General features: G+C 36.4%; 1 protein-coding gene across 1 annotated transcript in view; it reads right to left on the bottom strand.

The window, feature by feature from the left end:
* Positions 1–8,564: 8,564 nt before the first annotated feature.
* LOC100683403 (NKG2-A/NKG2-B type II integral membrane protein-like) overlaps positions 8,565–22,835 on the bottom strand; it is a 62,829-nt gene continuing 48,558 nt past the window's right edge. Inside the window, exons 14-16 of the mRNA XM_038576784.1 lie at positions 14,140–14,243; positions 13,852–13,913; positions 8,565–8,614 (exon numbers count right to left, since the gene is read on the bottom strand). Of these exons, the coding sequence (XP_038432712.1) occupies positions 8,595–8,614; positions 13,852–13,913; positions 14,140–14,243 (186 nt within the window). The 3' untranslated portion in view covers positions 8,565–8,594. The remainder of the gene's footprint in view (positions 8,615–13,851; positions 13,914–14,139; positions 14,244–22,835) is intronic.

Below are 22,835 nucleotides of genomic sequence, written 5' to 3' on the forward strand. Positions count from 1 at the left end.
TCATCCCAGTAACAGGGATGTACTGGTATTTGACACTAATTCCGAAGACTTCCATTTTCAACTTTATTGTCACTGTCACAATGACATCAATTTCCAAACTTCTCTATTTTTCAGCCTTAGTTTTTAATACGCCTGCATTCAATTATATTATCTTTAAATAAATTATTTAGATTTCTGCTGAATAGAATACATTTCTGGGAAGGATATCAAAAAATATTGAACAATAACACCATGGCAGAGATTTAAATATTAAGTAATTACTCAAATATTCATTGATTCATCCTCCCATGATAACTAGTTGTATAGTAATAGAAATATTTCTTCTAAATGACAAAAGCCTAACTACATAAGGAAAGATGAAGGCAAATTTTTAAAATGTTATTTTATTTAAATTCAGTTAATTAGCATTTAGTGTATCATTAGTTTCAGAAGTAGAGTTCAGTTATAAAGATGAAGGTATTTTTAGATTTTTAGAAAAATTGAGGAGGCAGAAAAAGTACTTTTAAAATGCAATTATTTATTTATTTTTTGGCATCTATGTTTCTATTGATCTGTATGTTTCCCTTTTTCTTTGCAACACTGGGTGACAATTTTATTTTTAATGATGCATAATTCACATACAATATTATATTAGTTCCAGTGTCCAACATAGTGATTCAAACTTTATATACATTATGAAATATTCACCACTGTATAGCTTGTTACCATTTGTCACCATGCAAAGATATAACAATATTGTTGACTATGTTTCTGATGCTATAATTACTATCACTTATTTATTTTTAAGTGTTCATTTAAATTCTGGTTAGTAAACTTACAATATAATATTAATTTCAGGTGTAAAGTATAGTGATTCAACACTTCCATACAACACTACTGCAAGAAGTCCACTCTTAATTCCATCATGCATTTAATCCAGCCCCACACCATCAGTTTGTTCTCCACAGTTAAGATTGTTTCTTGCTTAGCCTCCCTCTATCTTTTTTACCCTTTGCTCCTTTATTTTGTTTCTTAAATTCCACATATGAGGGAAATCATATGGTATTTGTCTTTCTCTAGCTGACTTATTTTGCTTAGAATCATAATACTCTTTAGCTCCATCCATAGTATTGCAAGTGGCAAGATTTTCTTTACTGGCTGAGTAATATTCATGTATATCATATGAATATATATACTATGAATATATATTTTATGAATATATGTTACATATATATAAAATCTCATATATTTTTTACCCATTCATCAATCAATCAGTGGACATGGGCTGCTCCATTTTTTGGCTATCGTAGAAAATGTTGCTATAAACATCGGGACATGTATCCTTTTTAATCAATATTTTTGTTTCCTTTGGGTAAATACCTAGTAGTGCAATTACAGGGTCATAGGTAAGTTCTATTTTTAATTTTTTGAGGAACCTCCATACTGTTTTCCAGAATGGCTGTACCAATTATCATTCCCACCAACAATGCAAGAGGGTTCCCCTTAGTCTACACCCATGCGAGCATCTGCTGTTACCTGCGTTGTTCATTTTAGCCATTCTGATTGTGTGAGGTGATATCTCATTGTAGTTTTAATTTGTATTTCTCTGATAATGAGTGAGGTTGAGCCTCTTTTCATGTGTCTGTTAGCTTTGTAATATAACTTGAAGTTCAGAATTATGATGCCTCCAGCTTCACTTTCCTTTTTCAAGATTACTTTGCTATTCAGAGTCTTTTGTGGTTTCATACAAATTTAGGATTATTTGTTCTGGCTCTGTGAGAAGTGCTATTGGTATTTTGTATTTTGATTGGGGTTGCATTAAATCTGTAGATTGTTTCAGATAATATAGACATTTTGACAATATTTGTACCTTGAATCCATGGGTATGTAATATCTTTCCATTTCTTTGTGTTATTCTATTTCTTTCATCAGTATTTTATAATTGTCAGAGTATAAGTCTTTCTCCTTTTGACTAGGTTTGTTTTCAGGTATTTTATCATTTTTGGTGTAATTATAAGTAGGATTGATTCCTTAATTTCTTTTTCTGCTGCTTCATAATTGGTGTATAGAAATACAGCACAATTTTGTATATTAGCTTTGTATCCCAAGACTACAAAATTTGTTAATGGGTTTCTAGCCATTTTTTGGTATGGTCTTTTTGGTTTTCTACCATCCAAATACTAACGAGGCCCGACCCTGCTTAGCTTCCGAGATCAGACGAGATCAGGCGCGTTCAGGGTGGTATGGCCGTAGACTCTTTTTTGGTTTTCTATAGGGAGTATCATGTCATCTGAAAATAGTGAAAGTTTTATTTCTTTTTTGTTGATTTGAATGCCTTTTATTTCCTTTTGTTGTCTAATTTTGCTGTCTAATTGCTATAAGACTTCCAGTAATATGTTAAATAACAGTGGTAAGAGTACATTCCTGTCTTGTTCCTGATGATAGAGGAAAAGCTCTCAGTTTTTCCTCATTGATGATGATATTAGCTGTGGGTTTTTCACAGCTAATATGGCCTTTATGATGTTGAGATATGTTTCCTCTTTCCTTATGTTACTGAGAATTTTTATGAATGGTTTTTATGAAACTGTAGTTTGTCAAATGCTTTTTCTGCATGTATTGAAATGATTGTATGATTCTTATCCCTTCTTTTATTATGTGATGTCACCTTGATTCCTTGGCAAATATTGAACCACCCTTCCAACTGAGAAATAATTTACCATGGTGAATGATTCCTTTAATGTATTGATGGATATGGTTTGCTAACATTGTATTGAGAAAATCTATATCCATGTTCATCAGGAATACTGGAGTATAGTCCTCTTTCTTTAGTGGAATCTTTAGCAGGTTTGGAGTATCAGGGTAATACTGGCCTCATAGAATGAATTTGGTCATTTTTCTTTCTTTTCTATTTTTTGATGCCTGGCTGGGTCAATCTGCAGAGCATGTGACCCTTGATCTTGGTATTGTGAGTCCAAACACCACATTGGAGGAATGGTAGAAGAAAGAAAGAAAGAAGAAAGATAGAAAGAAAGAAAGAAAGAAAGAAAGAAAGAAAGAAAGAAAGAAAGAAAGAGAAAGAAAGAGAGAGAGAAAGAGAGAGAGAAAGAAGGAGGAAATGCCTTACAGTTTGAGAAGAATATGGATTAATTATTTTTAGTGTTTTTGTAGAATTTGCCTATAAACTTGTTTGTTTTGATTACTGATGAAATTTCATTACTGATTATTGGTCTATTCAAGTTTTCTATTTCTTCCTGTTTCAGTTTTAGTAGCTATCCCTACACTCTCAAGAGTTTTGATCAGGAATGGATGCTGTATTTTGTGAAATGCTTTCTCTGCATCTATTGAGAGGATCATAAGGTTCTTGTTTTTTCTCTTGTTGATATGATGAATCACATTGATTGTTTTACGAGTGTTGAACCAGCCTTGCATCCCAGAGATAAATACCTACTTGGTCATGCTGAATAACTTTCTTAATGTACTGTTGGATCCTATTGGCTAGTATCTTGTTGAGAACTTTTGGATCCATGTTCATCAGGGATATTGGTCTATAATTCTCCCTTTTTGGTGGGGTCTTTGTCTGGTTTTGGAATTAGGGTGATGCCAGCCAAATAGAACGAGGTTGGAAGTACTCCATCTCTTTCTATCTTTCCGAACAGCTTTAGTAGAATAGGTATGGTTTCTTCTTTAAACGTTTGATAGAATTCCCCTGGGAATTTTTGTGTCTTGGGAGGTTTTTGATGACTGCTTCAATTTCCTCCCTAGTTATCAGCCTGTTCAGGTTTTCTATTTCTTCCTGTTCCAGTTTTGGTAGTTTGTCTTTTTCCAGAGATGCGTCCATTTCTTCTAGACTGCTTAATTTAATAGCGTATAGCTGCTCATAATAAGTTTTTAAAATCGTTTGTATTTCCTTGGTATTGGTGGTGATCTCCTCTTTCTCATTCATGATTTTATTAATTTGAGTCTTTTCTCTCTTCTTTGTAATAAGGCTGGCAATGGTTTATCTATCTTATTAATTCTTTCAAAGAACCAACTCCTGGTTTTGTCAATCTGTTCCACAGTTCTTCTGGTCTCTACTTCATTGAATTCTGTTCGAATCTTTATGAATTCTCTTCTTCTGCTGGGTGTAGGCATCCATTTCCTGTTTTTGTCCAGCTCCTTTGGGTGCAAGGTTAGCTTTTGTATTTGAGTTCTTTCCAGTTTTTGGATGGATGCTTGTTCTGCGATGTATTTCCCCCTCAGGACTGCTTTTGCTGTATCCCAAAGATTTTGAATGGTTGTATCTTGATTCTCATTAGTTTCCTTGAATCTTTTTAATTCTTCCCTAATTTTCTGGTTGACCCTTTCATCTTTTAGCAGGATGGTTCTTAACCTCCATGTGTTTGAATTTCTTCCAAAATTCTTCTAGTGCTTCAGTTTTAGTATCAAAGCATTATGGTCTGAAAATATGCAGGGGACGATCCCAATCATTTATTATTGGTTAAGACCTGATTTGTGACCCAGTATGTGGTCTATTCTGGAGAAAGTTCCATGTGCACTTGAGAAGAATGTGTATTCAGTTGCGTTTGGATCTAAAGTTCTGTAAATATCTGTGAAATCCGTCTGGTCCAGTGTATCGTTTAAAGCTCTTGTTACTTTAGAGATGTTTGGCACCCTCTGAAACCCCAATTAAAAGTAGATTTTTTCTTCCGAGGCTGTCATTTATTTCCCTTAACCTATCCTCATGATCTTTTGTTTTTTTCATTTTTCCTCAGCTCCTTCCTTGCCATCAACTTATCTTCTGTGTCACTCACTTGTTCTTCTACTTCATTAAACCCCATCATTATGACCTCCAGTTTGGATTGCATCTCATTTAGTTGATTTTTAATTTCAGCCTGATTAGATCTAAATTCTACAGTCATGAATTCTCTTGAATCCTTTATGGTTTTTTTCCAGAGCCACCAGTAGCTTTATAATTGTGCTTCTGAATTGGCTTTATGACATCGAATTGTAATCCAAATTATGTAACTCTGTGGGAGAGAGTACTATTTCTGATTCTTTCTTTTGTGGTGAGTTCTTTCTAGTCATTTTGTTCAGTGCAGAGTTTCTAAAAACAAGTTATACTAGAAAAAAGAAGGAAAAATAAAGAGGAAAAAAGGGAAAACAAACAACAAAAGTTAAAAACAAAAACAAAAGAAAACAAGAAAAAAACAAGGAGGGTTATCCTCTGATTCTATATACTGTAAGTCCCTCGACTTCCCCTGGAGTTTTCCAGCACTGCTCGGTCAAGAACCTGCTCTTCCCCTGTCCTTCCAGCTGGTCTTCTGGGGGAGGGGTCTGCTGTACTGATTCTCAGGTGTGTGCACCTGGGGGAGCTGCCCCACGCCCTTCCAGGTGCACAGCTCAGTGGGAGCTGTTTATCCTGTGAGGCTCCTGCTCACTGGCAGCCCGCTCTGTCCCAGGCACAAAGTGACACAGAGGAACAACAGTGGCAGCGGCCAGCCTTCCAGCCCTGGAATCAGCTCCCGCAGTAACTACTGCAGCTCCCAGTCCGCAGAGGCCTGGATGCCCTGGGGGCCGGGCTGCTGACCTGCACAGCTCGGGGGCACCCGGGGAAGGAGCGCCCTCCCTATCCTGTGTCCTCCTGGCCTCTCCCTGTCCCAAGGGGAGCACCAGAACCTGTGTCCCCCAGGGCCCTGGGCTCCTGGGTCTGCGCTGCGGGAAGCCCGTTCCTGGGGCCGCGCAGCCCCTCCCCACGGAGCCGCCACCCGATCAGCCATCGGAACTGCTCCCGGGTCCCGCCGCCCTGGGCTCCAGCCCTTTAGGGAGCTCGACCTGCGGTGTGTGGCGCGCTCTCCCCTGGGCGCACCCCCTGTTAGTGCCCCTGGGAACCTGGGGGCTCCACTGCCCCTCCTGGGCCCTGCCCGAGCTCCCTGGGAGCGCCTTTCTGACTGGGAAGATTGGTAAAGTTCCTGCTTCTCCGGTAGCGGCTCTCCTGTCCTGGAGGCTCTCGCCCGCGGCCTTAGTCCGGCTCCTCGTGGGCCCCCCCCTCCCTTGGATGCTTTTTTATGTATTTTTCCGTCTTCCTACCTTGATAGAAGCACGAACTCTTCTCACTGTAGCATTCCAGCTATTCTCTCTTTAAGTCTCAGGCCAAATTCATAGGTTTTCAGGATGATTTGAAAGTTATCTAGGTAAATTGGTGGGGACGGGTGACTTGGGGACCCTACTCTTCTGTCATCTTGCCCCGCCCTTCCCAATTGAAAAAAATCCGTGTGGAGTCATTTACTTCCAACCCACGTTAAAGGGTCAAGTAGAAGCCCCTGAAACTGTAGACTTTTAAAACACAAGTTAGTGACATGCCACAGATCTAACATAGTCCAAGGCGATGACATGAAGAAAGACCTGGAGTTTCGCTGAATTTAATCTGGGGGACAGGGGGACAAAGACTTGGACTCCAATCAGACTCGGACTTGGACCCCAAGGCTTTGTCCTCTCCAGTTTTTATTAAGAGAGCTAACAGGTTGGCTATAGGAATTATTAACTTTTGGAAGCAGAGAAAAACACGTTTACTTCAAAAGGTAAAAGAATAGGCTATGGACTCCAGGAGGGGGGAGCAAAGGAGCTGTATCTGGAGAACAATGTGGTAAAGAGTTAGTGTGCAGACTCATGACCTCCCATTCCCCCAGTGTGGCCAGCACCATGAGATTCAGTTCTCGGATAGGCTCTACAGCCTGTTCCCCACAGTGACATTAGTTCACTACAGTGACATATGAACACCAAAGAAATAGGGGATGCTTAGGTGGCTCAGTACACTTGAGTATCTTTTATTGTCTCTACCTCCTTTTCTCTTGTCTCTAGTTCTTTCAATTCAGATACTTTCTTCCTAATTCTTTTTAATCTGTTCTTTATCATTCCATCGATTATTCATTTAAATGCTTTTTTTTTTCATTTCTAGAATTCCTCTTTTTTACTTTTTCAAATTTCTCTGGGTTTTTCCCATCACCCAACCCTCAGACACTAACTTCTTATTAGGTAGTCCATCTGTATCCCTTATACTTTGATTCATTCTACATATTAGAATTTTATAATCCATATTCAAGAATTCCATCATTTGGATTTTTTGTTTTCTTTTTCTTTTCTTCTTCTTACTTTTTTTGTTTGTTTGTTTTTTGCTTGGTTTTCAATTTTGATCATAGTTTCCAAATCCTATATGGCCTGGGTTGAGAACAACTGTAGAAGTTGTTCTTCAGCAACATGATCACTAAAGTCTAGGAAATAATTTTGCTTGTGATAAATGGTACATGTAGGGAATTTTGTTTGTTTGTTTTCTTTGAAGAAGATAATGGCAATGGTTATGTGGATGAAACTCTGGAGCTTTATTTTTATGTACTAATATATATCTGGAAATTTAAAAATGAGAAAGATTTTTTTAAAACTTTTTTTCATAGTCTGGAAAATACTACATCTATTTCAAGGGAAGGCAGCCTAAATTTAATCTGCCAAAGGAATACTACCTTAAGTTAGTTAACATATACTATGGTGAAGAATTGGAAAAGTAAGAATTGGGATAGAATTCTTATGTCATCATATAGATAATATTCCTATTATATAATTGTTAATTCCAAAATTACATCCTTGTGGATTTATAATTTATTTTGTCCTTGTGCACTCTGTGCTGCCTTCTCTGTGATTATTTGAGTATTTTTTAGAACTCTATTTCAATTAGTTTATTGGCTTCTAGGCTATCCATGTTTACATTACAGTTTTAGGGGTTGTTCGAACATTACACTACACACTCAACTTTTCACAAGTCCAAGTGGAATTAATTGTGCAGCTTAAGAAATCTTGTACAGAGCAGGTTTATTGATCACCTCTTCTTTCCATTATGGTGTAAAGTTGTCACATATATCACATCTTACATACATGGTAAACACTGGAAGAAATTTGCAAACTTTGCTTTCAATGGTCAAGCACAATGCAAAGAAATTAGCAGAAGATTGTCTTCCATATGTACCTCAATATTTATAACTTTACATGTCCTCATGCCTTCCCAAAGACCCAGTTTCCAAATGAAACTATTACATGTGAACCTGGGAAATTTCCTTCCTTTAGCACTTCTTGCACTGCAGGCCTGCTGGTGATAGATGTTCTGAGTAGTTGTTTGAAAATATCATTTACACTCATTCTGGAAGACCATTAATGATATGGAATTCTGGGTTGGCAGGGTTTTTTACTTGAGATGAATCTTCTATTACCTCCTAAATTTCATTATATGTAACGAGTGTGTAGGCATAGAAAGTGTTGTTATTCTCCTATTGCTTTTAATATCTGTTAATCGGCTTCAGAAATATGTCTACAATGTGCCCACTTGTGATTTAGTTTTTATTTTTTTATTAAGATTTTGCTTGGTTTCCTGAATTTAACTTGGTGTTTTTTTTAACAAATTTGAAGTCGCTTCAGCCATTAATTCTTCAAATACTCTGTGCTCATCATTTCCCCCTCCTTGTAAGATACTAATTATGCATGTCACAACTTTTGGTATTATCATGTTGATCTTTCTTGTAAAAATTGTTTTTGAACACCTTCAGATTGCATCATTATTTTTCTCCAATCCAGAGCATTTGAGGGGGCAAAAGCTAGATGTTTACATGTTGCCCTAGGAGGAAGCACAAACACTGGCTGTAATCAAGGGCAGAGCAACATTTTTAAAATGCTATAATCTTATTTTGCGTCTGCCTGTCTGTCTGCCTGTCGCCAAAACACAACGTGTCAGCTATAATCTTATTTTATCTATCACTTACACTCCTTAATGACCAGAAAATAAAATTTTCAGATTAATAAATTTAGTACCCAAGATTGGACAAACAACTTTGTCCTTTTCACATTTTCTTTGGAACTGAGGGCCTGCATAGAATATACTTTCTACTCGTCTGCAAAAAAGTAAAAGGGTACTACCTTCCTCTGGATTTAGTACTGAAATGAGTACTGTTTATTTGGGATTGAGAACAAACCCATTCTATTCAATACCTAATACAGATTCTCAGAAAGTTAGACACAGAGAAAAGTATCATATTGATCTTTGTATTCTGCCTTCTCTGTGATTTTTCCCCTTTCTTCTTTCTTTTCTTTTTCTTTTTTTTTTGTTTCTTTCCTTTTTATTAGTTTCAGAGACAGACTTTAGTGATTCATCAGGTGCATATAACACCCAGTGCTCATCATATCACCTGCCCTCCTTAATAACCATCACCTAGCTACCCCATCCAACAACCTTTCTCTACAGGAGCCCTCAATTTGTTCTGCATTATTTAGCATCTCTTATGGTTTACTTCTCTCTCAATTTTCATCTTATTTAATTTTTTCTTCTCATTTCTTACTTTCATCTGTTTTGTGTCTTAGATTCCATATATGAGTGAAATCATACGGTATTTGTCTTTCTCTGAGTGACTTATTTCCCTTAGCATAACACCCTCCAGTCCTATCCACATCATTGCACATGGCAAGATTCATTCTTATTAATGGCTGAGTAATATTCCAATTTATATAGACCACATCTTCTTTATCCATTCATCTGTTGATGGACATCAAGGGTTTTTTCATATTTTGGCTATTTTGGGCCAATGTTTGCTGCTCTAAACATTGGGGTGCACTTGCCCCTTCAAATCACAATGTTAGTATCCTTTGAATAAATATCATGTAGTACATTTGCTTGGTCATAGAGTAACTTTATTTTTAACTTTTTGTGGAACCTCCATGCTGTTTTCCAGAATGACTGTACCAGTTTGCATTCCCACCAACAATGTAAGAGAGTCAGGCACAACAATGCTGTCCACTCTCAGCACTTCCCCAAAAGAAGCCAAAGTAATGTTGAACAAGTAAATCAAAGCAGGATGAATCACACTTCTGGACTTCATGCTGTATTATAAAGCTATCATCATCAAGACAGCGTGGTCTTTTTTTTCTTAAGATTGATTTATTTGAAAGAGAGAAGGGGGAGGAGAAGAGGCCAAGGGAGAGTGAGTCTTCCACAGACTCCACCCTGAGCCCAGAGCCTGAGGCCAGGCTAGATCTCATGACCCTGAAGCCATCAACTGAGTCAAAAAGAGTCACCTAACTGACAGCAAGTTCCAGAAATATATCTGTGACACTCTATTTGAGCTTCACACTTGATTACCTCCATGAAAACATTTTTCCATATTTATATGTCTCCAGGGGTTTTGGTGGATCATCTAACTTAAGCTCACTCTACCAAAGATTTTCCATGGCTTCTTATGGGTACATGTGAGACATTAGGCACCTTCTTCAGAAGTATGTAGATATGTCAAAAAAGACTGGGGAAAAAATGGGAGGTGTTCTACATCACAATATTATTTTAAAGTAACTTCCCTCTTACTTTTCTTGCTTCTCAATGGTAAGAAATACATAGATGTGGGTGGGATACACAACACTGGTTGGGAAAGGGCATTTCAGTGTCTTCTTTCCCCAGGACCCAGTAGGTTCCCCAAAACTAGGATCCACACTGGCTATCTTGCCAAACCTTGACAATTCCTGTCAAAAGTTCTTTATTTCCAGAAGAGACAACATGTATAGAGGTCCAGAGTGAAACATTGGGTGAGGAGACTAGAGTTCTTGACCAATAAAGAAAGAACAGAAATTGCAACTTGATTGCAAATATGGAAATGCATGTCCAAAAAAACTTACCCTTGTATAGTGTCCATACATGACATGAACTGAATTTTTAAAACTCTGTTTTAAAATGAAAAAAAAATCTTCAATATATTTGATGGGATTGGTTAAGTCATATTATAGTTCTGATGCCCAGTGAAAGTAATATGTCATAAAAAATTGAGATTCAGACAGATGAGGGGAAGAAGATAGTATCAGAGCCTGAGTTTTTTGGAAATCAGTTTTTGTTGAATATTTGGAAAAGCAAAATAGGAAAATATCACATATACCAAGAATATCATGTGGTGATATTTTCAGGATAATTAGACATTTTATTACTGATCCTCAGATCAGCCGTGTGGGGTGTCTACAATTATAGTCATCATGTCACAGGAGATGGAAATGAAGCAACAAGCTCTTAAGTCAAAATGCCTGATCTAGAGAATACTTGTGTGCCAAGAAGTACTGCCCAAATAATCTTCAAGTAACTCTGTGAATAAAATCTGTATCTATCATATTTCCCAGGACAGGAAATTGAGCTAGAACAGTTATATAAACTGACTCACAGGCCTAAAGTGTGCATTTAGAAGTTACATTGAAGAGGCATGGTTTCACTGCCAAAATCCTTAAACTTTACCCCCCTACTTGCTTATTCCCATTTGTAAATTGATCAGTGACCTTCTGCAAGCATCTATATGATGATGTTCACCACTCTATGAAACTACAACCTATTTGGCACTGAGGAGACAAAAACTAGATGAGAAGTGAAGAAAGTACTAAATTTTCCATCTATTTCCCAATACTTTTCTTTTACAAACCACCTTCTCTATCTCATGAAATATAATGAGAAACATATTCCTAAGGCCATTATGATAGATTAGGTTACTGTTCAATAAAAACTATATTATTACCATCTGGCCACTTTGAAAGGACTGCATCTTGCAGAAAATCCGTGTTGAGTTCAGCTACGTGACTTATTTTTACAATATAATGTGAGTGGAATTGTGATTGATATGGGTTCAGAGTACAGGCGATAAGAATCACATTTCTCTAGCCACTAATTTCTGCTATATAATGTCATATACCAGCTAACCTGCTTTTCCAAGAATCAAATAAATAAAAAAATGTCTGAGTTTAATGTGCACTCTTGAGCCACTCCCATGCATGCCAAGCCTCGATCACTAAAGCCAGTCAAAGAACAAACTGGTAAATTAGAAATAAATGCTTATTTTCCAATGTCAGTGCAATCTTGGCTTGTTTGTAGCCTAACTTTGGTAACTTAGTTATAGCTACCATTTACAATTATATGAATTTGATTTTGAATATTCATATAATTTCTCTTTTGAAGTATATAGAATCAGTATGGAATATGAAGAATGTCTATATTCAAAGAAATAGTTGTATATGCAATATGAATTTGTTTTGCAAATAATTATCCTGTTTAATTTCTCTCCCCCGCTTATAACTGTACTAGGGTAAAAATATCTAAACCATTATCAAATTACTAAAGTTTGTCATGAATTGTGGCAATACCAAAAATACCAAAATCTTCATACTTTTACTCTTTTATTCACTTTAACATTTTATTTTTTACATCAAATATTTTCTAGCATGAGTAGAGAGTGACAGAAGTGAGTTCCTAGAGACTTTAATAAAACCAGATATCTAAAAAAAAAAAAAAAAAAAAAAAACCAGATACCTTCCAAAATATCTGAAATCCAGGTAAGGAAAGCAACACGCAAGAAGAAATATCAAAGGACATGGGTTATTTTTGATTGAGGAAAACCTAATCTCTATCAAAATGAATCTAATTTGAGTTGTGCTTTACTGAAAGTGATTCTGAAGATAATGTTGGTTCCATGATCTGAGGAAGTGGGGCAGATGTGAAAGGCTCTTATATAGCCACCCTGTGCTGGCTGCATGATCACCCTGAGTGCCTGTTAACAACTGAGTACTCTCAGCCCCACATCAATCCCTTATTGCCCTTACTGTTCTCTGATAATGGAGCTAGGTGCTATAAACTTCTCTCCTTTGTCAACTCACATGAGATTGAGTTATGTTGCTAAAGGCAATTGAGAGACAGTGCAGCAGAAATGGCTCTTCTTTCTGGTTTCTTGGTGTTTTCAGGGCCTTTTGCCAGTATGGCTTGGTAGCCAGCTGCATGCATACAGGGAGTCCTGTGAAATCTTCCTGCCTTCTGCTCTGTGCCTTCTAACACTCTTGCAGAGATTCATCCCTCTTGCCAATCACAGCCTGAGATTTATCTTCACCAAGTTCAGCCTGTGGACTGCGCAGCTGCTCTGTCCCAAGCCAATCTTGTGAGCATATCTGCCTTGCACCTGTGTGTAGGCACATTGTCTTCAATAACATCTACAACCCATCTTCAGAGAGTAGACCTGGCTTCCCAGTGATCTCTCCTTTGGGTCTTCTCCCTCAACCCTAAGAAACTCTTTATGATGTTCTTTATTTTAGCTGCCTTTCCTCTCAGCAGGCTTTCCCTTATAAATGGATAATAATTGTTTATCAAGCATCCCCTGGTTTCTGTCTCCTGACTAATTTTTATTCTGACTGATAACATTACCACTCTATGTGTTCAACCTTTATCTGCAGCCCCTGTGAGGGCTAAGACAAATCAATTAATTTGGAAATATAAGTGGATTGATCACCTTATTGAAGACTTTACAATAATACTCCTTGTCACAATAATTTGTAATTTATGTATATGTTATATATATGTATATATATAATTTAAATAGCTAAAGGTAAGAAATGCATATGTACCTTGAGTATATATTGTTTACAATAATATAAATAAACATTAAAAAATAATTCTGCAACATCATAATGAAACCTCAAGCATACTTTGGACTTTGGGTGATTATGATGAATCCACAGTGATTGGTAACAAGTGAACCATTCTAGTGAGTGATGCTGATAATGAGAGAGGCCATGTATGTGTGTATACAGTGACAATATAGGATAGCTGTGTACTTTCATCTTAATTTTGTTGTGAATCTTGTTCTAAAAATGATTTTGGAGAAAATATTTGTATGGCTATTGAAGAAATGAGAATTATGCTCTTTACAGATGGGGAGATAGCATTACACTAAAATAGGTAGCTAAGTTCTCAGATTTTATACATGGGGAGACAGTGTTATATGGAAATAGGTAGCTAAATTATCTGATGTTTACAAACATATGTTTTTAGATCTAAGCAAGATTCAAAACAACCTTTGTTTGAGTCAAAGTTGAAATATGGACAATTCTTGTTGCTCTCTGAAGAAATCGGCAATCTGAAAGAGAGAGATTATATCTCATTACCCTAAAAATATATAATACAATATTTTGAAGAATAAACAATTTAATTAGACTAATATATGCCTAAATCGGAATATTCCCCATGTAATTTTCCAATGGAAACACTTCAACAATTGTGTTTATATAATTGCTCACATTTGTACTTATTTGTAAGATTAATCCTTCTCAGGCATAAAATACAAAAGTTGTCATGACACTTACGCTTTAGAAAAGAAAGTGGAGACCTTTGTGCACACAGGTGAATTAATACTGATTCTTTGGTAGTCTATAATCCATGAAGAACGAATGAGGTGACTGAACAAAGACTATGAGAAAACAGTTTTTTTTAGAAGTTAAATAAAAGCTCTTATACTCATTTGAATTTTATACCAAAATATAAAGTTAATTCTTTATATAATCTTTCAGATTATAATATAATGTTATACACTGGACACATTATAAAAATATCTTAGTAGGACTAAGTGAAGAAGACTAAGAAAAGTAACAATTTCAGGGTTCTGATCATTGATCAAAAGTCAATAATGATTTGTGAAATATCTATCTTTGATAAACTCCTAGAGACTCAAGTAAGAAGAAGCACATCTGTAATCTTGTTACTTAGCACTGCTCTCATGTCTCCCTACCTGCTCATCCTAGCTCAGTGATCCAGATGCATGCAGTTGTATAATTTGGAGCAACTGCAAAAAGCAATAGTGCTGGTGCCATTGGAGAGAATTGATTAGCACTGGGGAAAGGAGAGAAATAGCCCATTGGTTTTTCAGCTCAAAGTGCTGATTTTGCTTGTTAATGAATGAGGAAAACTCGTATATTTACTAGTCAGAGGCTTTGGTCTTCGGTTAAGCACTGCAATCCCCATAAATATAATGGGAAGATATGTAAGAGTATAACAGAGGAGTTGACATGAGATCTCTATACACATTTGGTCGATGGAAAAAATATGGGCACAGGGAGAGGAGATCAAGATGAAGCCAGTATACAGTAAAAGCAAAAGCATCCTTAAGACCTGATTTTAAAGCTGTGAGCACTCCTCTCCCACATTCACACACACACACACACACACACACACACACACCACATCACATCACATGGCATTGCAGAAGTAGAAATCCAACTGACTTGCATTGTTTGAACAGAGTTAAAAAAAAAACTATGGACGATGTTGAAGCTACAAAATCACAAGGACAATGCCTAGGAATGAGATAAAAAATTTGAAAAAAAAGAATTTGGAAACACTGAAAAAAAATATCAGTTGGCCTGACACCTGGGTGGCTCTGTTGGTTCAACTTTTGCCTTAGGCTCAGGTCATGATCAAAGGGTCCTGGGATGGAGCTCTATGTTGTGCTCTGTGCTTGGCAGGGAGTCTGCTTCTCCTTCTACCTCTGCCATGCTGCTTCCTGTTTTTCTGTCTCTCAAATAATAAATAAAATATTTAAAGGGGATCCCTGGGTGCCTCAGCGGTTTTGCCTGCCTTTGGCCCAGGGCGCGATCCTGGAGTCCCGGGATCGAGTCCCGTCGGGCTCCCGGCCTGGAGCCTGCTTCTCCCTCTCCTCTGCCTGTGTCTCTGCCTCTCTCTCTCTCTCTCTCTCTCTCTCTATGTTTATCATAACTAAATAAAAATAAATTTAAAAAATATTTAAAAATATATATCAGCAAGCCCACTTCAGGAAAAAAATTATGCTGTAAAGTTTATGTAACCTCAAAAATAATAAATCTAAAAACTGAAATAAAAAGAATAATTGCTAATGTTTCAAAAATATCTAAAAATTTTTAAAACCATGCAATGAACTTAGAAGATGTATTCTAAATTAGGGGAAAACATAGGTCAGCATAAACCTCTACTGGGTTATTATGTTACATTTATTAGAAAAAATGCTTTAAACTCATATTTAACAATATATGTATATTACAAAGAAAACTTAGTTCAGATAACTAAATGAACATATGATGGCCTCAACATAGCAAGTAGAGTATATCGAGAAATAAAATATATGAATAAACCACAGAAAAATTTTGTATTTATAAATGCATACCTAAATGAATTTCATTAATAAACTATGGAAAATTTGAGATGCAATAGAAAAAAACTGATGAATCTGAGGAAGTAGTAAAAAAAATTATTCACTCATAGAACGAGAGAAAAAGGAGAGCAAAATTAGCAGAGCTCGGAAATCCTCCAAATAGGAAAACCAGCATAGGTCTAAATACAGTCTGAGAAGGAGAAAAGAAGCAGGAGTTAAAAACATAAACCACAACCAGAAACACCATCGAAAGTTACAGTGAGTGAACAAATTCTTAAATGTATTCTAAAAATATTTTTTAACTTTAGAGGCTCAAGAAAGTAAAAATAACACAGAAATACAGAAAACAATGAAATGACTCTAGAACACATGCAAATACAGACCAAGTAATACTCCTGAGGGAACAGGATTATGAGGTGACTCAAGTCAGTGTGAAAATCATGGAATGAGTTATAGATCTTCCACCTCCAGCAGCCTTAGACCACATACCTACCACGGAATCCGTATCTGCACAAGACACTAGTTCACACTGGAGGGCAATGACAAGAGCAAGATGAAGGAATAGGATGGTCTAGGCCCTAAATCGCCAATGGAAAAAATAACTGAAAAGTGTATCTGAACATAAAGTATATTCACTCTAATCATTTTTGATGAGGACGCCAAGACCATTCAATAGGAAAGGGACTGTATCTTTCACAAACAGGATTGGGAAACAGACTATCCACATGCAAAAAATGACTGGACATTAATATTTACACCATATATTCAAACTAACTCAAAATGGACCAAAGACTTAAACATATCATGTAAAACTATAAAATTCCATAAACGGAACATGGGGGAAGTGTGCCAACATTTTGTGTAGCAACGATTTCTTGGATAAGCCAGCAAAAACACAGACCACAAAGGAAAAGTCCATTGTAGGCAAACGGGCTACTCCGAACTAAACATTTCTGTGCATGAAAGGGCATGATCAACAGAATGAAAAGACAGAAAGGGTGGGAAAAAACAATTGCAAAATTACATCTCAAAAAAGGAATTCATATCCAGAATACATGAAGAATCATCTAAGTCGATAAAAACACCAAAAAACAATCAACCCAATTACAAAATGGGGAAAGCCATTGACTCACCATTTTTCCAAAGAAAACATATAAATAGTCAAAAAGCATATGAAAAGATGCTGTGTATCAGTAATTATCAGAACAATGCAAATCAAAACCTCAATGAGATATCACTTCTACTATTAGGATGAATACTATCAAAAAAAGTGTCACTAAGGAGGTGGTAAAAGAGGACCCTTGTACATTGTGTTGGGAATGTAAATTTGTCAGCCATTATGAAAAACAGTCTGGAGCTTCTTCCAGAAATTAAAAATAAAATACCTTTTGAACCAAATCTCACAAGTAGGAAAATATCTAAAAGAATTGAAAGCAAGAGCTCAAAAAGATATCATTATTTGTGTGTTTACTGCAGAATTATTTCCAACAGCCAAGTGGTAGAAGCAACTCAATTGTCCACTAATGGATGAACAGATCAAGAAAGCATAGTATATACATGACAATGTAATATTACTATTCATCCTTAAAAAGGAAGGAACTCCTATCACATGCTACAATGCAGATGAAACCAGAGGACATTATACCCATTAAAATCAGGAGGTCCACACATACATGGGGGAAAAAAAGTATATGATCTCACTTATATGAAACCTCTTTTGTAGTCTAACTGATAGAAACAGAAAATAGAATGGTGATTCCTAAAGTCTGAAGGATAGTGGAGAAAGGGAATTACTCCACAATGAGGATGACGTTTGAGTTTTACGAGGTGAAAGTTGTAGAGATCTGTTGGGCAACAATGTGTATATATTTAGCATTCCATAATTGTATGCTTAAAGTTGGTTAAAATGCATGATATAGTTAATAATAATCAAATTATCAAAAACGCCCAAAATGTCCAAGAATGATAAGTAGATGAAGATATATGCATACACAATGGAATATTGCTCACCCATCAGTAAGAATGAAGTCTTGCCATTTGCAACAACTTGGGTGGAGCTAGAGTGTGTTATGTTAAGTGAAAAAAGTCCATCAGAGAAAGACAAATACTATATCTTTTCACTCATATGTGGAATTTAAGAAACAAACCAGATGAACATAGGGGAAGGGGAAAAAAGAGAGGGAAGCAAACTTAAGAGACCCTTAATTACAGAGACCAAACTGAGGGTTGATGGTGAGTATGAAGGTGGAGGATGGACTAAAATGGTGATGGGTATTAAGGAAGGCACTTGTTGTGTTGAGCTCTGAGTATTATATGTATCTTTTTAACCATTAAATTCTACACATGATGCCAATATTACACTATATGTAACTTAACTAGAGTTTAAATAAAAATTTAGGGAAAAAAGATGTATGATGCAGTTTATATATATATATATATATATATATATATATATATATAATACACATTTAGATTTTTTGTGATTCATTTATTTATGAGAGACACACAGAGAGAAGCAGAGACATAGGCAGAGGGAAAAGTAGGCTCCTCGAGGGAGCCCTATGTGGGACTGGATCCCCAAACCTGGGATCACGCCCTGAGCTTCTGAAGGCTGATGCTCAACTGCTGAGAGCCAGCCAGATGTCCCTGATGCAGTTAAATATAATGTAAGATGTGAGAATGTACAATTTCCAATATATCACAGTCTGGAAGAAACAAAACTTTGGAGACAGTGAAAGATCAGTATTTGACAGGGTTTGGCAGAGAAGGAAGGATGGATAGACAGAGCATAAAGGAATTTTTACGCAGTAAAACCATTCTGTATAACTCCATACTGGTTGATACATATCATTACATATTTCTCCAAACTCATAAAACACACAACATCAAGAGATAACCTTAATGTAAACGATGGTCTTTAGATGATAAAGATGTGTCAATATAGGTTTATTAATTGTAGCAAATGAATCTCTGCACTGAGGGATACTGAAAATGAGAGTCTATGTGCTACACATGCAGACAATAAACAAAAGGAGAATACAGAAAATCTATGCTTTCTCTGAGTTCTTTTGTGTTATGTGATTTTTTTGCCACAACTTAAAAAATAAAGAACAAACAAACAAAAAGAGATGATCTAGACAATAGCAAGAGAAAAACCACTCATTACAATTAGAAAAGTAACAAGATAAATAATAGATGAATTTTCACCAGAAATAATAAAGAAAAAAAAGGAAGGTCAAATTCAGAGCTGAACATACCAAAAAAATGAGAAACAAATCAACTTCGCCCCACAAAAAAAGAAAACAAAACAAAAGAAAATAATACAAAAAGACTCTTCAAACAAGAATTATAATTTCAGCAAAACAACTGATAAGATTTTTTGAAACCATCATAATGGGGCACCTGGGTGGCTCAGATGATTTAACATCTGCCTTGAGCTCACGTCAAGATCCCTGGGTCCTGGGAAGGAGCCATACCCTCCTCTCCACTGTTGGACTTCCTGTTCAGTGGAGAGTCTGCTTCTCTTTCTCCCTCTGCTTCTACTTTCTGCTCATTATCTCTCTGTCAAATGAATAAATAAAATCTTTTTTAAAAGCCATCATTATAGCACTGTATGGTCAAATCCTATAACACTTTATTTTAGTTAGCATTTATTAATTTTTGTGATGCACTGTCATCGTGAATGCTCCATTTCAACTCACCAATGCGGGCTCATGAATACAGTCTAGGAAAAGACATGCATAATTAGTGTTCAGAAACTAGTCCTAGCTGAATTCAGTATGACATTCTTAGAAGTACATGTTCCCTGTTCTATAATAAAATAGTGTTCTATGAAGGCCTCATTAGTGATACTGTATCAATCAAGACACACTTTCAGCGCCCAGAGGACAGCTTGAATTGCCATTGTGGGATAGGCTGCCTGAGCTCTGTTCCCAGGTCGCTGGGACCTGACATGGCTTTATCAAAACACCACTGGATCCTGCTGCTGTCCTGTGATTGTTGCTTGGGATAAAGTTGAAACATTGACAATCATCCCTAGACTATGCTACTATGATACCCTTTCCTATGGCTCTGAGCACCCATTGAAGCTTGTCATCCCAGAACCAGTGTCACTGCCAGACAGGGTCACAATGGTGAGATGCTAGGACACATATACAGTGTCCAGGAAATATGCGTACTTGTCTCCATCCTAGATACCAGTACCAATGCCACAGAAAGTGAACCTGATCACAATCACACAGGCACTATGATAGTTCCATCTGTGCCTATCTTGGGCAAGAGATCCAATACTGTTTGAGGGCTCTGAAGGTGGCATGCCATACCACCACCAAAAAGGAGCCTCCCAGCAATATATGTTCCTCCCATGGGTAAGACAGGAGAAAGTGGATGATATTTCTAAAGTGGTCAAAGGGAATAACAACTGTCAACCAAGAATACATTACTCAGCAACTTCTCATTCAGAAATGAAGAGGAGATAGAGGCTTTCAAAGAATCCTCAGGGATGGCTTGTCAAAGTTTCAACTCTCACCCCTAGATGGCAGTCAGAAGTGAGCAGCAGCATCACTCCAGTGGTAGCCTGTTAAAACCATGTGTCAGAAAAGAATTTAACCTAGTCCTACCCTTTAAAAACTCCTTTTAAAGAAAAGCTAAAAGGAATTTTAAAGGTGAAAAAAGAGATGAAAATAAGTACCATAGAAACATATAAAAATATAATATCACTGGTAGAGACAAAAGAAAAACTGTCCTTGGGACGCCTGGGTGGCTCAGTGGTTGAGCATTGCCTTCAGCTTGGGGCATGATCCTGCAGTCCTGGGATCAAGTCCCACATCAGGTTCCTTGCATGGAATCTGTTTTTCCCTCTGCCTATGTCTCTGCCTCTCTCTCTCTCTCTCTCTCTCTCTCTCTCTCTGTCTCTCATGAATAAATAAATAAAATCTTTTTTAAGAAAGAAAGAAAACATATCTTTGAAATAGGTGTCAGCTATGATTTCTTGGACGTCTTGAAAAGACAGGCAAACCACATAGAAAAATAGGACTGCATTAAGCTAATGTACACAGCAAAGAAAATAATGAGAGTTGAAAAGATGTTGGAAGAACAATGTACAGAACAAGGAAAAAATGTAAACCATTTATCAAATAAGGGAGCAATATCCAAAATATATAAAGAACTCATTACAATGCAATAAAAGAGAAAATAATACAATTTCAAAAAATGGCAAAGAACCTAGGTAGACATTTTTATGAAGACATACAATTGGCCAATAAGTGCATGATAAGTGCACAGAATCACTAATCATCATGGAAATGCCAATCAAAACCACAAGAGATATGACCTCTAACCTGTTAAAATGGTTTCTTCCAGAAAGATAAGAGAATATTGGTGAGGATGTGAAGAATAAGAAATCCTTTGCAGGAAATGTAAATTGGTGGCTGTATAAGGGAAAATAGTATAGCAACTTTTCAAGCAATTACAAATAAAACTATCATATGAATCCGCAATGTCACTCTTGCGTACATATTTAAAAGAACTGAAATCAGTATCTCAGCGGCATATCTGCACACCCATGCTCATTGCAATGTTATTCGCGATAGCCAAGATATTGAAGGAAACTAAATATCTGCCAACAGATAAATGGTTAAAGAAAGTATGATACACACACACACACACACACTGAAATAGTATTCAGTCATGAGAGAGAAGGAAATCTTCCCATTTGTGAAAAATGAATGGACTTTGGAGGCATTCTCTTAAGTGACAAAAGTGAGGCAAGATCGACAAATACTGTATGGTGTCACTTACGTGTAGAATCTGAAACACTGATCTAGTAAAATCAAAGAATAGAATGTTCTTTACCAGGAGCGGCGTGGGGAGGAAGGGGGAGATGTTTAAGAATACAAAATTATAACCAGTAGTTAATAAGTTCTGAAAGTTTTGTGTACAATATAGTGATTATAGTCAGCATTACTCTATTATAAATCTCAAAGATCCTGTGATTAAATCTTAGCTGTTCTTGACACCCACAAAAAATGATAAATATGTGACATAAGAGAATTGTTATCTAAGATTACCATAGTAATCACGCTGTAGTATATAAATGTATCATATGAACACATTTATGCCTTTAATTTAAACAATGTTATGTCAATTATATCTCAACAACACACACACACACACAAAAACAACCCAAAAGTATATTTGTGATACCTACGGCTCCTACTAAGGAAATAAGAATATAGCTGAGACAACAATAGAGAAATTAAAATGGAACCCTAAAATAAGATGTTTAATACAGGTAAGGTGGAAGAAGAAAACAAAACCTAAACATAGAATGACAGCAAATGAGAGACCTAAATCCAACCGTCCCAGTAATGACACTCATGTGAATTAAATAAGTATTCTAGTAAAAAGACAGAAATTGTCACTCTGAATAAAAATGTAAGATCTATCCATACCCTCTCTGTAACAGACACACCTTAGACCTAAAGATAGAACAGGTGAACATAAAAAGATAGCAAAAGATCTACAAACAATAACCCCAGAAGTGAGCACAAACAGCTATTCTAATATCAGACAGTTGCTATTAAAACAAGAAATATTATTAGAAAACAAAACAAAAACATTTCTACACACTAAGGCTGTCAATATGAGAAGATAAAACAATGATAAACATCTATTATTCACCTAAAAACAGAACCCTTAAATACAAGAAATAGAAACTGACTGATTTGGAAGGATAAAGAAACAATTCAGTGGTACAGTGGAAGACTTAAAAGATCTTCTGTAAATAAGTGATAACACAGCAAGTCACAAAATCAGGACGATGGAAGACTATCAAAACCAGCTTGACATAATTGACATACAGAAGGGGTTTAGGTCATA

This window comes from Canis lupus, chromosome 27, assembly GCF_011100685.1.
Source record: "Canis lupus familiaris isolate Mischka breed German Shepherd chromosome 27, alternate assembly UU_Cfam_GSD_1.0, whole genome shotgun sequence".
In the NCBI taxonomy this organism is placed as follows: domain Eukaryota; kingdom Metazoa; phylum Chordata; class Mammalia; order Carnivora; family Canidae; genus Canis; species Canis lupus.